Here is an 18299-nt window from a genome sequence, read left to right as displayed (position 1 = left end):
TTGGTGGCTCTCAAAGGTCCTATAGGCCAATAATTCTCTCTCTCTCTCTCTCTCTCTCTCTCTCTCTCTCTCTCTCTCTCTCTCACACACACACACACACACACACACACACACACACACAGAATAAGGGACGTGAAAATCTCACACACACAGCGTAACCATATTGATAACACTAAGGTGTTTAAACACTTTTCCTAGATTTGTAGATGGAGGGAGACCAGATGGTAAACCGGTAAACCGTAGGTTTGTAAACAATATTGATGAATGGGGAAATTCACATCTGACTTTGAAATCAAATCAATTGGTTTATTTTAGAGGTTAAGTGAGAAATAATCAAATATATAATAGAGTAGAATATAAACCATATCTTTTATCTTTTATCTTTTTTTTAAGATCAATAATAATTATATATATATATAAACTTGAAAGATGTCCAAAAATACTGAAATAATACAGCAAAGTAAAACCTGAACTTCCCTACAGTCCCCTACAAATCATTTTTGTCTTCATTTAAAATTCTACAAAGAAAATCCCATCTCTCCTCCATAAATCACTTTTGTCTTCATATCTTTTATCTTATAAATATAAATATCTTTTGTTCCAAAAAAAAAAAGCAAGTGGGCCAATCATGTAAACCGAATTTTTTTTAAAAAAAACACTAAAATTTGTACGGTTGGACTCTGGAATTTGAAAAGGAAATGGATTGTTCTGGAGCCTACAATATTTCATTCTTTATTCTAGCACGCTTTCTGGAAGCGTCCCAGCTGGTCGTCGCCCGGCTACAGGCGGTCTGCTCATGTTTCGAAACTCCAGATGACCCCCTGCCGGCCGTCGACCGTGGCGCTTCCAGAGGCTACCGAAAATATCTAAACGTCGGACGGCTGCCAATGGCCATGCCGAGACGCACCGCAATCTTAACCGTTGCTGTGCTAAACCCCCAATGATTTGACGTTTAAAGTCCTCTTATTTACGCTTAGTAATAAAATGAGTCAAATCAGCTGCTAATCATGGGTTACTTGGACGGGAGAACGTCGGCAATTCTATTACGAAATTGCGGTAATTCTTAGACAAACCCGATTTTCGCCATAGCCAGAGCTCGCTGCAGACCATCAGCAAAATCTCTGTTCTCTGTGATTCTCCTGTGCTCAAATTTGTTGGCGATCTTGTCTGCGCAGCCAAACCCTTTCTTGTTTCATGCGTCTCAAAACCCGAACCCTAAAATTCTTTATACCTCTGCACTGATTTCGCTTCAACCTAATCAACGATCGCAGACCGTAAACCCGCCTTGTACGTCCGCGCTGGATTTGACCTAATTCTCGCAATACCCTAACCCTATTTTTGCTTGCATCGCTTGGAGCTTCGTGTTGGATATGAGTCGAAGGGCCTGCTTAGGCGAGCGTCGATAAAGCTTTTCAGGAGCTTTTATTTCCCCGCTAATGGCTTCGGGTGAAGAGCAGCCGCCCAAGCAGTACTACTCTGTTCTAGGGCTGACCAACAGCGCCTCATCCTGTGCAATTCGCAGCGCCTATAGGACACTTGCCATGGTATGCCTTTGATTTCATGCAAGCTTTATTTACTTCTAAATCTCATAGCGATCGTCTAATTAGGGTTTTCTGCTGTAAATCATGGTTAAGAGTGGTGTTGAAATAGGATGTTTTCATGAATCGGGATATGCAGGGCATAGGAATTACGGTAAACCTGTGATTTAGTTGCGAATTAGATTGAACCTGTTCAAACTTGTGCTTTAATTGGGTCAATCAGGTCTAATCTGTGATGTGGGACTGTGTTTAGACGAAATTAAGTGGGGCGATTAGGGTAACCATATACTTAAACCGGATGTTCTCTAATCAAGAAGCTTTATCCCAGAGGGTTATAGCAGGGATGTGGAGAAGCGTGCAGAGGTCATGCTAGGCTTGACATGCACATTCTTCATGTTGTCACTCATACGCAACTGGCAATCACATTCATGATGTTAGTATTAATCACGACAAAGACATTACTCACTCATACGCAGCTGGCACTCACATTCATCATGTTATTATTATATCACGACATAGTTGACATCTACATTAATCATGCACCTTGTACCTTGTTTTTGAAAAATTTCCCCGCAGAAATGGCACCCCGACAAATGCAGTGTCCAGGATCGGGCGGAAGCTAAGGTTAAATTTCAAGAAATTCAGGAAGCCTATGCAGGTTTGGGTTATATGATGTTGGCAGTTCCTTGCAAGGTCTTTTTAATTCTGTAGCTGGTGTTGACTGTAGAGAAGATGCCTGATGCAGTGCTATCTGATGAGAGGAAGAAATTACTGTACGACAATGGCCTTTACAATCCGGAAGATGATGATGATGACATAGAGGTAGGGGTCAATGCATAGCTATATGTGTACAGATTGCATGGTACTATATACCTTCCCCTTATGGACACATACATTGCAGGGCTTGAGCAGCTTCCTTAATGAGATGTCTGGTATGATGACTGACATGCAAGCATCGGAGGTGAGACTTTATGTTTGTGTGTGTTGTATATGATCTTCAATAATTTGAAAGTTAAGGTTGTTTAACGAGATATCCCCTCTCCGCCGCGAGGGATGGCAAGCAGTTGAGAAAATGCAAGGGTCATATGGCACTTTACACCTACAGTTAGCCTTTTTGTTACTGTTAGGTTTTTTCTAATCTTAAGATATAAATTGTGTGTTGGCGAGTTTTAAGCTGCAATTTAATTGCTCTGGTTAAATGATGGATTTACAAGCTTAATTTTTTGTCAGATAACTTGTGTTTTTTAATGAGAAATTCCATTAGGGGTTGTCGTGATGTGTGTCCTATTGTTTCTGTGTGGGCTGACAGGAGGCCGGGAAGGGCAGCAGCTTTGAGGAACTGCAGCAGCTGTTTGTAAGCATGTTTAGTGCTGACTTGGCCACCTGCAATGACCCCAGCCCTTCCTCTGCAACCTCCATCAACTTCGACAAGAAGCGAAGTTGGGAAGGAGGTCATTACAATGCGTCCCCCTTCTTCGGGTCTTGCATTGTCGAGGACAGCTTCTCTTCACCCCAAACACACTTCTTCTTCAGTGATACTTTCCACTATGGCAGCAGTGTAGACTCAAGTGCCTCCAAGAAGTCAAAAAGCATGCTGCACAGGAATTCAGCCACCAGTGGGTCACGTGCAAAACAGTGCAATCAGGGGTTTAATAACCAACGAGGACAAGGCATGTAGATGTAGGATGGGGGCAGACATTCATACATTCGGAAACAATTATGCATCACTGAGGCTCTATTAACTGCTCGCTGTCTTCTATGTCTTCACGGTTGAGGATGCTGATGCTCTTTTCACGAAATTGCTCGTTCATACGAACTGGGGACCATCTTAATGGCAAGCTGGTCAGTGTTCACCCTTACCATTGTAAAAGGTTCAACCCCCGGAGGAGTCACTGGGTCTCTGCGTGTAAACTTAAAATACGAATTTATATGGCTGCTAAAACATTGATTTCTTTTGAATGATTGATGTAGTTGTGCTTATGACTTTTATGGCCAGTCAACAAACTCCATATGCTAATCTTTGAGTGATGTTTAGTCTAGCCCTATGGAAAAAGTCTATGAAACTTTGATAAGGTAAAGAGAAGTCTTCTACTAGCCATGGTCTGTGGGGTTAGTGAGGCCTAGTTCTCCACATGGATGGCTCGGAGTCTTCTACTAGCCAGTTTTTTTATGGTCTGTGGGGTTAGTGAGGCCTAGTTCTCCAGATGGATGGCTCGACAAGGGTGGAAGGGCTGGCTTGCCACACTACTGCATGGTAGTGTGGGGGGTTGGCTGCTTATCACAACGATGGCTGGATGATGGGGTGGTGAGACTGGACCGGAGAACGCATTAGGGGTGGAACACATGAGAACACTCATTAGGCACTTCCTGAGCTATATCCACTGTCCTTTTGTATTCCCGCCCTTAACCATAGGTATGGCTAGAGGGTTTGAAAGGGATTCAATATTAGTAGCTTGGAATGGCAGGTGATGGGAACGGATATTTGTCGTATGCCTGTGAAAGTGTATGTATCAACATATCCGCCCTTGCTTGATCTATTTTACTTTCTTTCCTCAGAGTGTGGACTGTATTTGTCTAACTTATCCCCCCCCCCCCCCCAAAAAAAAAAAAAAAAAAACCCCTTCCTCTCCTCAAGATTCACATTGACTGAAATTTTTGTAATGTGCAAAGATTTCGGTATCTCTTTTGTAACCCCTATACAAAAGCAGGGATTTTAATCTCTGAAAATGTTTTTTTTCCTATCAATTAATTATTTCGTGCCATTAAGCTATATTTTAGCTTCAAGGTCCAATTAAGATTCTTCTTGGATAGTGGCTTAGTGTGTAAACTTCTTTGGTATCATCAACATCAGAAGTGTCCTGGGAATGATCTTCAATACCCATTATAAGCTAGTTATGGAGTAGATAAGCTTTTTGATTAGTTCTTTCATGATGCAGATAGGTTTAATGTTATGGGGGAGAGTTCTGAATATGAATTGACAAAGAAATAACCCTAGGATTGTTTTGTGCAAGGTACAAGAATGGAATGCGATAGGATACAATATCTCCTTGTGAGTTTTTGGTTTTTTTCCCGTTTGGTAGTCTGAACCATTCAAAATGGAGTTTTTGATGGAAGTCCCTTTCCCTGCCCTTTGGTGCTACCATATGGATAGTCACCATCTTGAATCTCATGAAGAGAGAAGCTCACCATGGAAGCTTGCTCAAGGCAAGGAGATAACCATATGATCATGTATCAAAGATATCTAAAAAGTTTACAAACTATCCCATAAGTGACTTATATAGTCACTTACTTCTAGGACCTTTCACACATGGGCTATCCATAAACCCAAGTCTATGCACCATATCATGTGCCTAGGCCCTCATCCTACATGTGCACATAATTTCCTACATTACAAACCATCCCCTCCAATGATTTCGTCCTCGAAATTGAAGGGTGGTCGTGCAAAACAAACCAAAACTGACCCACAACATGTGGAGTCATAGACCATAGTAAGTGCCAATAGAACATGATCTTATATAATGAGCCGAGTCGTCGCCATCATCAAATGGAAACTCTAGAATGTTGATGCGCAAACAACATCAACATCAAAAGGTCCTCGTAGCCTAGATTTAATTGAAAGGTCTATGGACCAACTTCCAAGCTATAGAACATGATGCCACTCAAGTCGAAAAGATGATGTAGCCATGCATCCTCAATCATCACATAGTCTCCTAGATCAAATGGAAGTCCTAAGACCCAATGGTTTGTATGCACACATGCATAACCACATGTATTGAAGGAAGCTCCATCCAATAATCTACCAAAATGATGATCCACATGACTGTCGGGATCAAATGGAAAATGTGAAGGGCCATCATCTATAATGAAGACAGTCATGTACTCTCCATCAAAATCACACTGTGAATGGTATAAAGCACATCCAAAAATGAATGCCCCAACTGTATAAACTATCATCTCATGTCGGCATCCACAAAGTCCAAAGATACACCTCATAGCTGGCATCCGTATGGGCATAGGTGTGATTATCCAAATACGCATGCTCAGTGTACATATGGAAATCTCCATCATCAAGCATAAAGCATGCATCATCATAATCATCTCCATCCTCATGATAGATGGTAGTACAATGATAATCTGGCAATCCCTCCATAGGTATGACTCTCTCTATGTTATCCTCTATGTAATGAGCATAGTACATGTCAACATCTCATGTACAAGGATGGTCACCATGCACATCACAGAAACAAGCACCACCTCCAATAGGTGTGTGTAAGGCATCATTGTAATGCACAACACTCTGATCAATACATGTCAAATCGTCATGTGCATAATTATCACCACGTGTAATCTACCCATGTGTCCTAGGTACAATTCTCAAGGCTATCATAAACATGATCCCCATCAACACTAGACTCCGATAAGGCATCCACACATGAAGCGGTCTCATAGAGCTCACAATCATAAACTTTTCACTCCGAGCTCGGAAAAGTATCATAAATTGAGTTCACAAAAGTAGTCCACGGACCATCTTTCAAAGCGGTCGTAGGTGAATCCCTAGTTTGGTTGTCCACACCAATCAATGCATGTGTAACACCACATATGACAGCATCTTGGGGAGACCCTTCATGCGACACACACACAACTGATCCGTGACTGGGACACACATCATGTCCACCTCCACAAAGGATCTCAAATGCTCAAGGTTAATTTATATACCTAGCACTCACATCCCATGGCCAAATCTCCCTTTGTTGAAGACTCTGTGACCACTTCCAAGAGAAATGATCTCTTTGTTTGCGATGCTTTTCATCAAGCCCTTGATGATGGGCGGGTTCCATGCATGGTCTCTGTTGTCAATAGTGACGAACCACGATTGGCTTAAAATCTTGGCTACACTTAACACCCTCCCCAATCGCAAAACTTGGCACGCAATTCGTACTTCCAAACGGCCAGACCATTTATAGGCAGATCAAAAGCAAAGTTGTCCACACTGAGTATCATATATGTCCATATCATAAGCATCACACCAAGGTACAATCCTCAAGACCATCATAAACATGATTCCCATCAACACTAGACTCCGACAAGGCATCCACACATGAAGTGGTCTCACAAAGCTCACACAATCATAAACTTTTCACGTCTCCATACTTCATGGAAAATCTAAATCTTGCTTTTGTGTCATAATGTTCCATAATTCTTATGTCTTCAAAAGCATATTGTCCTTCGTCTTGACTCTCAATTGATAAAGAACTTTGATAGGTGTTTCCATTCATTGCCTTTGAAAACGAAGAATCTCTGGTTGGCCTTGTCTGAGAGAAACCTTGTTCTTGTACACCATTTATGCTTGAAGAAGGTTTCTTGGTAAAAACATTACTTCTTGCTTGCGTGTTATCAAAATCCTCTTCATCACTATCCTCATCAATTGAGTTTATAAGATCACTCTCAATTGGGTTCCAATCACCCCATTGCTAAGAGTAACCTCATAGGAAGAATCATAGCCACCTTGATTGAGTTGAGATTCAACTTCACTTTCATGGATCCAATTATCATTGCTACTATGAGTGACCTCGTAAGAAGAATCATAGCCAACTTGATTCTTGTAGGCATGAGCATCAGAATCCACATCATAATCTATACCTCACATATGCTCTTGACGGTCATACTCATAGTCTTCATCACATTGATCATTATCCATGCATGTTGAATCTTCATGATTGTCTATATCCCCATTAGAAGTATCCTCATCAAGGAAGTCTTCCTCATCCATGGTACAACTTCCATCCGCATAGTCATACTCATAGTCTTGACGGTCATACTCATCAAATTGATCATTATCTATACATGTTGAATCTTCATGATTGTCTCATCCCCATTGGAAGTATCCTCTTCAAGGAAATCTTCCTCATCCGTGATATAACTTCCATTGCAAATATTTTTATCGGTACTATAATCATGTTCATCCCCATAATAGCATTCATCATCCTCACTATCATAGTCATCCATGACTCCCGAATAGTGTACCGAACCCAAAATTGGTCAACTATGCCTCCCTGGTACAAGATTTAATCCAACTTGTGATTCCAAAATCTCATTAACAAGGTTGAAAGCTTGTCGTGAAGCTTATGGGATAAGGATTGAAGCCCAATGATTGCTTTCAAAACAACCCTAAACTCTCTTGGACTGAATTAGGGTTTAACACTCTGCTTAATGCGATAAAAAATAACCAAAACACTAAATAGGCTGTATTTTTCTCAAACGGACTCCAAATTTGATAATCTTTAGTTTGTCACGTCCTCAATGGAGAGAAGAGAGCATATACCACCCCGGATCCCACTTAGGCTGAGTGCTATACCTCTCTGTTTTAAGATTTGTGTCGCACGACCATTTTCTACTATACTACTCAAATGAATCCCGATTCGTGTGATCTTTAGGTCATTGGAATGCTTTTGTTGAGTAGATCAAGGATGTGTGAAAATTGATTTGAAAAGTCAACTACCTTTTTTTATCAAAGTTGACCAATAGAAAAGTCAACCGCTTTGAGTTGACCGATCAAACAGTCTCCGAACCGGGCATGCTTGGGCTTGATGGAAAGCTCTTAATATGTACTTTCATTCTATATGATCACTTCTCCACCAGCTCGAAGCATTTATGACTAGGGCAAGGTTTTGTACAATCTGTCCCAAAAATAGTGTGGTGTGGAAAATGCCAAAGTTCACCACGTTTGCAAATTTCGATTCGAGAGTTCTAATGCTTGTTAGAAATCTCTTTAGTAGTGATATCCAACAATCCAAAAACCTTCAAAATAGACCACACCGTTTGTGACTGAATTGAGCTTTTTTGCACTGCCTGCGTGAAGTCAAAATTATCCCACTAGTCTCCAATGCATCAAGCTTGATCACAACTGATCTCACCAATGTCAAATAGCATGCATTGACTCAAGATAAGCATTTGGCATTGCATTTTGAAGACATTTCATCATGACCTTTGGGCAATTTCTATCGAATCTCAATCCAAAATTGACCACCAATAATGCCCAAGCAAAGGCAATATGCATATACCAAACAATTGCAATCTTTTCCACTTTGCTTGTGCTATTGCTTTTTTGCTCCAAATGCAATTACCAACTTGATGATTGTTGATGAAGCGCATTGAAGCTTGCTAATCTCCTAAACTGAGCTCTTTCAAACCCTTCACCCAAGTTTACAATCTAAGGGCAAAGGTTTGGACCATTTCTTCACCACCATGTACCTAATCCCTCACTGTACCACTTTACCAAGGCACTCATGGCACAGTAAGTTCAAGAAAATGCTCCATCCAGCCTCTCCGCCATATACCAAGGTATCCTCAAACATCACTTGAATTCCTAATTAAGCTGGCCGTCGCGGGTCGACGGCCAGCTTAATCATAAATACTTTTTCTTCCCTTTTTTGTGTGGCTTCTTTGTTGACCTACTTCGTTTGATCTTGCTGCATTCAGTCTTCATCGCCTGCTGAATTGCATTCATGTCGATATGTGTTCATTCTTCCTTGCTTGTGATCATCACTCTCAAGTAGGAGCACATTCTCCACCCTTGTTTATTTCATTTGAATGAATAAATCATAGTGGGTACATAATAAATCAATTTATACCGTAACAATCGATTGCATATGTCACTTCCTCTTTCCTTGTTGTTTTTCACAATCCATGCATGTAAAAATGTTCATCTCTCCCCCTGAATTATTTTTAAAAAATATATTAAGAAATATTTACAACTAGCAAATTGAGAATGGATTGCTTTATAAAGTCCAAGCATAGGTGCTTATCAAAAAGCCAAGTTATTGATACGATATATACATATCATATCCACACACACACACACACACACACACACATATTTGTATGTATGTATACATATATATATACATATCTATCTATATCCATATATATATATATATATATATATATATATATATATATATAGAGAGAGAGAGAGAGAGAGAGAGAGAGAGAGAGAGAGAGAGATGTGTGTGTGTGTGTGTGTGTGTGTGTATCTATCTATATAGATAGATAGATAGATAGACATAGATATACATATATATGCACACATTTACATAGATATATATAGATATATACATATACTGTAATGATGGGGAAAAGAAAGAAAGAAAGATTGCACTCATGATGGTGTACCACATGCACTCAAGGGAGTACCACCATAGCCATGGAAGCATGGAGCTCCAAGAAGTATGATTTCATTAGTAAAAGTGTGTTATGACCTTAGTTACAATATTCACTTATATACTTGCCCACCATTTCACACTCATTAATGTTGGGCCTCATACTTGAATGGCCATAACCATGCCCATGAGCCTCTCTTTATGTACAAACTCAAGCCCCTTTCATTACAAACCATCCCCACCCAAAGGTTTCATTCTCGAAACACCATGTATGGAGTAATGTATGGGCTGTATAGATCCTTCTTGACTTCCCTCATGAATGTGTAAGTACATTTGTTGCAATTCCAAAAATGCCGTACACAAGAGAACTCCACATAGAGCTGTCTACTTATTTGATGTACATATGGATTGCTCTCTATGATATCCATAAGCCTGCGGAGTCTTGTTGAACTTGATTGATGAGTAGTGATGTATACCAATGACCATGGCTGTCCATACAGTAAATTTATAGCAATGGCATCCTTCATATCATCATCCAAATCCATGCAAATAGATATCCAAAAACACCAACAGCAGCTGTACACTTTATCCACTTTGATTCATTGCTTATAGAATCTCCAGATGGTCTTTCATGAAGCATTCGGACTTCCAAGAAGTTTCTTCATTAGCCAACCTCTCCACTTTCACAAGGTACTCAACAATAGACCTATTACGAAGGTGTCTTTCCCGCATTCCAATCACCTTCTCCCCCGCCACATATTGAATCATTCCCTCTTCATCCATTGGAGGCAATTCATCAATTACTTCCGATTGAGGGCCCACATACTTCTTCAAATGTGACACATGAAACACATTGTGGATCCTTGTGGTAGAAGGTAACAACAATTGATAGGATACTTCACCAATCCTTCTAAACACCTTGTATGGTCCATAAAAGCGATGAGCAAGCTTTGTATCATCGGTGTCTCCCTTCATTAGGCAAGCCTCTCCACTTCACAAGGTACTCAACAATAGACCTATTACGAAGGTGTCTTTCCCGCATTCCAATCACCTTCTCCGCCACATATTGAATCATTCCCTCTTCATCCATTGGAGGCAATTCATCAATTACTTCCGATTGAGGGCCCACATACTTCTTCAAATGTGACACATGAAACACATTGTGGATCCTTGTGGTAGAAGGTAACAACAATTGATAGGATACTTCACCAATTGTCACGTAGGCTGTAATGCCTGTGAGACGGCGGCAGACCGGATGGCCATGTCCGGGGTTCAGTGGGAGAGGACGCCCATGCGGAGTCATGGGCGGCCAGGCTAGTGTGGACGGCAGGCCACACACTATATAGCCTGGGGGATGAGGGGCAATCCTCATTCTTCCTCTATGGCTGGGTGGTGAGCCAGAGGCCGTCTCCTCTTGTGGTAACGCCCGTAGCGGCGTTACGGGAATGTAACACTGGTATCAGGAGCGTGGTTCGATGGGATTGTCAGAGCCCGCGCGTGACCGGGGGACCGGAGCCCACTCGATGGTTTTCGACCATTCGTCTCCTTATCCTTATCTCGAATGGAGGGTGTGGAGGGAGGCAGCCATGGAAGAATGCAAGGGAAGAACACTCTCTCTCTCTCTCCTGGTCACACACAGCAAACGAATCGCAGGTAAACTATTTCATTTTTTTTTCCTTTCGAAATCGATGTGTTTGCGCCATTTTAATCTCGATGTAGAGAAAAAATTGCAACTGTATGTGGGGGAGGTGGGGGGGGGGGCGAAGAGCAGCCCCCTGTCTGCGAAAGCTTCGTTGAAGCTTGTGTGTGGGGGGGCGAAGACCACCAGCCCACAATGTTGTGATGACCAGGCGGCGACGCATTTCGTTGAAACGCATGTGGGGCGAGTGTGGGGGGGGCGAAGAGCAACCCCAGCGAACACTAGTCTCCAGCGAACACTAGCTGCTGTGAATAGACCACGTCGTGGGGGCGTAGAACCTAGGAGCTGCTGCTGAAGGCGAAGACAGCCCCACGAATTAGGCTGAAACGCATGTGGGGCGAGAGAATCATTTGCGCCGCGTCGTTTGTGTGACGATTTGCTGAATGGAAACCTCATTTGGAGGGGGCGCCTCTGACTATGCTGAGTAGCCAGCCAGGCCGGCCAGCCAGCCAACCAAGCGGCGGCGGCGACGGCGGCGGCCAGCCAGGCCGACCAGCCAACCAACCAGGCGGAGGCGGCGGCGCCGGCGCCGGCGCCGGCCAGCCACCAGCCCAGCAAACACCACGAGCAGGAAAAAAAAAAGAAAAAAAAATAAATATTTTATTTGTTCATTTTTTTTAAATTAAAAATGAAGCACGCGGTCGGCCAGCGGGCGGCCATGCCAAACGGCGGCGACCAGGCTCCCCACCCACGGGCGGGCGGGCGGCCACGCCCAATCGGCGAGGGCCGGCCCGGCCCGTTATTTTTATTTTTATTTTTTTTTTAAAAAATCACATTGACGCGGCTAGCCAAGCGGCGTAGGGCGTGTTGTGAACACTCCCACGGGCGGGCGGCCCCGCCCGAAGCGGCGAGGGCCGGCCTGGCCCGTTATTTATTTATTTTTTAATTGAAAAAAAAAACACAACACACAAAACAAAGGTACACCCCACAAAACAAACCCAACACGGCCGTAGTGCCTGTTTTCCACGAAAGAGACCCACCGCACACGGCCGTAGCGTCGCATGCTAAGAGAGAGACAGATCCCACGGCCGTAGTGCCGAGTCCTTCGAGAGAGAGCCGTTCTATGGCCGTTGTGCCTAGTGAACACGTCTACGGCCGTAGCGCCGCGAGAATAACACATGTGGTGATCACACATTTGGTTCGGAGAGACTAAATTTAAGCTGAGCATACACTTAGTATTGACCATAAGAGTCACGTAGTTTGGCTATAGTGTAAATGTGAAACCGCGGTGTGTTTACTTGGGCTAAGAAGACCGGCAATGGCGTCAGTTGTGCCCAAATTAGACGGAGTGCTTATCACGAGAAATCAAGGTAAGCCTAATTGAGCCGTAGTGCTCATAACCCTTCACAATCTTTTAACAGATGCTCGAAGATTGTGATAAACTTTGGCAAATGAGAACCATGTACAAGCGTAGTCTTGATGTGGTTATGCCTCGTGTCCAAACAAGTTTCTTACTGTTTGTAGCAATAAAAGGCCTTGGCTCGTAGAGGCAAGCTGGCCCTTGTTAAAAGTAACAAAATAGTGTCACTACTTGGGCCTAGAGAGTGGTGACTAGTTTGATTTAGTCACGTGATTTCCTGGTAAAAGTAATCCCTAAGGTGTGTATTACTTGCGATAACGGGGCTAGCAGTGCTGCTAGCAGTACTCAATTGAATGGTTTATCTAGGAGTACTAATCTGAGGGATTAGCATACGCCTAGATAATAATAGGAGATTTAGGATTGATTTGTAGAAATCAAAGGTAAATCTGAAGGGGTATAGTCTTGAGATGTAATGCTCAATGCCTTTATAAAAGTTGATCGAAGAGAACTATTCTTAAACTCACTAGCATGGTTTTCTCTTCTTTTTATTGCCATGCGTCGACATCCCACTGCTCGAGAGTTTGTGGTGATCTTTCGAGGGGGGAAAGAGCCTTTTTATATGTCACATCAATTGGTTTGGTGGTAATTTGATGGTATGGGACATCCAATTCTCACGGAATCGAGTGTAGTCTTGGTGGAATGGGATGCCAAGGCTTGTGCATGTAATTTGACTCTTTGGCAGGTCTGTATGTACACTTGTCTGTAGTGATAAAGTGTGCAAGATAAAATTTGAACTTTGAAATTTACCAAATATAGCCATAAGTTGGGATGAAACCCAGTTACGAGTTCGGAGAAGCTCTAGGTAGCAAGACCATGATGGTGTGCTAGTGCTAACAGAGTGATTTAGTTCCGGAGTGATCTAAATCTAGAGGTTAGCAGTAAGACTAGTTTGGTTGGACAATTTCATGCATGGGGGACGCCCTATAGCATTTTGCAAGTGTAGTCTTGCCTATGTTCAACATAAGTGTGCGATTGTGAGCACATTTTAGTTGCTACCATATGAATTTGGGAAATATATTACTTTCCTATATAAGCAATTGTAATATTACATGACAGGCTATTTTGCTTACAAAGTTCATGTGCGTGTAAACCCTATAAGTCGTATGACCCCTTGGGAATGAGTGGAGCATTCCATGGATTTAATAAGGTTTTACATGGCAATAGTGAGTAGTATCTCACTCCAGATGAGCCTGGTTGTTGTTAGTATCGGATCCGACATATGTAGTGTACATAAACTCGGGCTGAGTTAGGATAGAAGGCTAAGCCGGAGAGCTTAGTAGTAAATCCTACTGTATCTGGTGAGTTTTGACTTAACCGGAGTGTTAAGAAGTAAACTCAAAGTCTGGGGCTGAACCGGAGTGTTCGGAGGCAGACATATCTTTTGTTAAATCGGAGAATTTAGCAAAAGATGAGCTTGGGGTGAACCATGGTACCCAGGAAAAAAGCTCTTCACACTAAAATAGTGCACAATAATTTTAGGGTGATAAAAATCCATCGAAAGGAATGTTTTACAACTTTCCATAGATGAGAGATGAAGACCATGTACTTTACGGAGTTAAAGTACATAGGTGGTGACTTCGGCGCCACATTTTTTTGTAGGAAGTCACCAGTGGTGTGGTTAGGTCAGCCGAGACTCCACAAGACCTATGCACTAGTTTTAAGTTGACCTCTATTAAGGACGTCCAAAAATTCGTGTTGTTATACCAGAAATTGTACTGCAATATGCAATGGAGGGGTCAATTTGTGTAGTCACTTCTTAGCAGCAAGTGACTTAATCATCTTGTTATAGATGGTTGTATATGGTACTCCCACTCGGGGGAGGTACGCCATTGAGTACGGAGTTACTCACAGACTAGTATGGAGCTACTAGTGTGATGATAGTGGGTACGTAGTTACTCACTACTAATACATAGCTGCTAATAAAATTAAGATCCTCGAGTGAAAGATACTCTAGATCAACATTTTAAATTACCGAACCACAATCCATGAGTATCGAGGTACTCATAAATATGTTGATGTTGCTCAAATCGAGGGACCGATTTGTTCGATGGTATGGAATAAGCAAGAGAGTAAGGTAACTTAAAAGTTACACATCACTAGTCCTAGTGAGTTGTCGAGGTCATCCGTAGTTTGATGATCCCCTCTACCTATCAGATAACATTCAATTTTGCAAGCCCTGGCATTTAATCCGTAGTGATTATGAGTTGGGTGTGAGATATGGTTATGAAGTTCTTACAAGAGTACTCGTTTATTTGCTAGTCATTGGTTATAGCTTGGTAGAGATTGCCACCTGTGATGGGTAGGTAGCTTTGCCGCTATGATGAGGAGGCAGCAAATAATGTTCTCATAGTTATACTTCATACCAACACCAAACAGGGATAGGATGAAATTCCTAAGTTCACGAAGTACTGTGATGTTTGCATTTATATTGAATGTATGATGTAATGAGACATTGGGATTGTGTAATTACCATCAATTATTTAGCAACCTATGGCTTCGCAGCAAGCTCAGTCATTATCTGTGGATTGATAATGTGGTTATTAGTAGTTTGGAATTTTCTTGATAGATGGTACAACCCACCCAAATGATTCATAAGTGTGTAACCGCTTATGAAGGGTAATAATATGCAACAATGAAGCACTTTGTTACAAGTGTGAAACCACTGATCTGTTGCAAAGCAGTTCAATAGTACCACCATATGTGCGTAGACACTATACCACATCTTCGTTGCAAGATGTTTAAAAGTTTCTTGGAAGGACTCAAGAATATAACATATGATATTAAACATGGTCTAGATTTGTTCTTGGACCTATGACACTAGCGCGTAGTCCGCTTGAGAGTAGAGTTTTTGAGGACAAAAACCTTTCTTGAAGGAAAGGAGGGATATCCTCAAATATCACATAAACTCGAATAGTTGTGTGAGTCCAGACAATACTTGAAGGGATGTGTTTGGTAATAGCAACAAAGAGTTGTAAGTGATTGGATGTAACTCGAGACACCCGTAGTGGTCCAACAATCTTTATCAAACATCTCCACATACTATATGGTCTGTCGCATATATAGTATGGCATAAGAGATAGGAAGTTTGATTGTTATATTTGAATAAAAATTTTCAAAAAGTTACATTTACTCTGAGTTAGAGTGGAGTTTAACCATCCGTAGATTGATGGTAGTTAGAAACTCAACAAGATTCTAGAGCATATGCTTGTGCAAAGATGTTACTCTAAGAGAGAAAGTATATCTCAGCTTTGGAACTAATCCTTGTGATGCATGATTAGATTGGCCGTAGAGCTTTCCAAGGAGAAGTTTTAACAAGTTGGTGAAGCAACATGGTAGCGTAGTCTACAAATATCTAGTAGCATAGTCTAAGAACTTGCGCTACTAGAGTGCTCTCCAGCACATTAGCTTCTGTGCTAATGACATGATGCAAAATCAAGGCATGAAATTTGCCTTGGGGTTTTGGTTGAAATACCAAATCATGGCTTGTGTGAGCATGATCCTGTCTTTACAGAGGTCTGGCGCGCTGTACGCGTACGCACTTTGTCACAGCCTCGCCCACCTTCCTCGCCGACACGTAATGCTAGTCCGGAGAGACTGGCCGTAGGTGCGGCAGATAGCGAAGCGAGAGTTAGTCCGGAGAGGCTAGCCGAGTCTTCGGGGTATAGTTTTAATAGTCCAAGTGCGGGTCACCCTGGGATTCAGAAGACCTATGCACTAGTAAAAAGACAGTTTTATTGGCCTAGTTTGTTTAAGAACGTCCAGACTTATGTGCTGAAATGCAGTAAGTGCCAAGTCAATAAACAGAACGTCTTAAAGTTGGAGGACTACTCCATCCGCTGGAGATTCCTCAAGGGAAATGGGAAAGCATTTCCATGGATTTCATTACCGGTTTACCCAAGACGAGTCGAGGGAATGACTCGGTGTGGGTAGTAGTGGACAACTAAACTGGCAAAGTTTATTACTACGAAGAAAACTGTAAAAACGCCAGAGTTGGCAAAACTCTTTATTGAACATCTCTACAAGCTATATGGCCTGCCTGCAGATATAGTGTCAGATAGAGATAGAAAGTTCAACAGTCATTTTTGGAGGGAAATCTTCAAAAAAGTTGGATACTACTTTGAGTATGAGTACGGTAGATCATCCGGAGTCTGATGGTCAAACAGAAAGGGTTAACCAAATACTCGAGGATATGTTGCGTTCTTATGTCAGTAAGAAGCAATCTAATTGGGAAGAGTACTTGCCCTTATTGGAGTTTGCCTATAACAGCTCCAAACACTCAGCGACTGGATTTACACCATTCATGTTAATGTATGGATTCCAGCCGAGATCTCCGATGGCTGTAGGCCTAGAAAAGGAGAAGATTCAATCTGTCAAGGATTCCCTTGAAGATATGAATGATATGCTCAAAGCTGCACGCGAGAGCATTCGTAGCGCACAGGATCGCGCTAAAACATTTGCCGATAAAGGACGCAGACAAGTGACCTTTGTAGAAGGTGACTTTGTATTTTTAAAGGTTCCTGCGCAGTCAGCAACCATGAAAACGGGAAAGTGTGATAAACTTTCTCCTAGATATTGCGATCCTTTCAAGGTCCTTAAGAAGATTGGGGATGTAGCCTACAAACTTGAGTTACCGGAGAGTTCTCAAGTTCATCCTGTCTTCCATGTTAGTAAACTGAAGAAATCAGTTCACGGGTTAGAGAACATAGTTTCTCTAGATATTTTGGTGGAATTGATCACTCCACCAAATATACCACATGAACCGGAAAGGATTCTTGAGTATCGTGACAGACAAACCCGACATAAAGTGTACCAGGAGGTACTTGTTAAATGGACAGATAGGGATGAGGTGGTGTCAACCTGGGAACGCCGTAGTGCAATTTCCAAAAGGTTTCCCCAGTTTGTTTTCGAGGACGAAAACTCTTCTTAAGGGGGGGTAATGTCACGTAGGCTGTAATGCCTGTGAGACCGACGGCAGACCGGATGGCCATGTCCGGGGTTCAGTGGGAGAGGACGCCCATGCGGAGTCATGGGCGGCCAGGCTAGTGTGGACGGCAGGCCACACACTATATAGCCTGGGGGATGAGGGGCAATCCTCATTCTTCCTCTATGGCTGGGTGGTGAGCCAGAGGCCGTCTCCTCTTGTGGTAACGCCCGTAGCGGCGTTACGGGAATGTAACACCAATCCTTCTAAACACCTTGTATGGAACATAAAAGCGATGAGCAAGCTTTGTATCATCGGTGTCTCCCTTCAAAGAAGCATACCTTGACTTAGGGATTCTTAAGAATACATAATCCCCTTCCTTGAACTCCACGTGCTTCCTCGATTCATCAGCATATTGCTTCATTTGGTTTTGTGCCTTAGCCATGTTATCCTTGCACCTTTGTATTACTGCACACATCTTCTCAATCTTCTCTTTAGCTTTAGGATTCACCTTTTCCTCATTGAATGCAATGGAAGGTACATGCACCTTATACCCATACATGGCTTCAAATGGAGACATACCAATACTCATGTGATAGGTATTGTTATGGCAAAATTCAGC

At 42.3% G+C, this 18299-nt stretch overlaps 1 protein-coding gene across 1 annotated transcript; it reads left to right on the top strand.

The window, feature by feature from the left end:
- The first annotated feature begins 1065 nt into the window (after positions 1 to 1065).
- On the top strand, positions 1066 to 3516 carry LOC147638241 (uncharacterized). Its single transcript, XM_086798163.1, has 5 exons — positions 1066 to 1544; positions 2115 to 2196; positions 2284 to 2360; positions 2440 to 2499; positions 2848 to 3516. Exons 1-5 carry the CDS (start codon positions 1437 to 1439, stop codon positions 3214 to 3216), a joined length of 696 nt encoding a protein of 231 aa, XP_086654289.1. The 5' UTR covers positions 1066 to 1436; the 3' UTR covers positions 3217 to 3516.
- Positions 3517 to 18299: the final 14783 nt, after the last annotated feature.

The sequence above is a fragment of the Cibotium barometz genome, chromosome 5, assembly GCF_041138505.1.
Source record: "Cibotium barometz isolate CiBa-2024 chromosome 5, ASM4113850v1, whole genome shotgun sequence".
Lineage (NCBI taxonomy): Eukaryota > Viridiplantae > Streptophyta > Polypodiopsida > Cyatheales > Cibotiaceae > Cibotium > Cibotium barometz.
The sequence above is the reverse complement of the archived record's forward strand: the minus strand, read 5'-3'. Positions and strand labels throughout refer to the sequence as shown.

Coding starts and splice junctions, on each gene's coding strand:
- LOC147638241 (XM_086798163.1), top strand. CDS start 1,437: ATGGCTTCGGGTGAAGAGCAGCCGCCCAAGCAGTACTACTCTGTTCTA. Junction 2,197..2,283: donor AATTCAGGAAGCCTATGCAG/GTTTGGGTTATA, acceptor TGCCTGATGCAG/TGCTATCTGATGAGAGGAAG. Junction 2,361..2,439: donor ATGATGATGATGACATAGAG/GTAGGGGTCAAT, acceptor CATACATTGCAG/GGCTTGAGCAGCTTCCTTAA.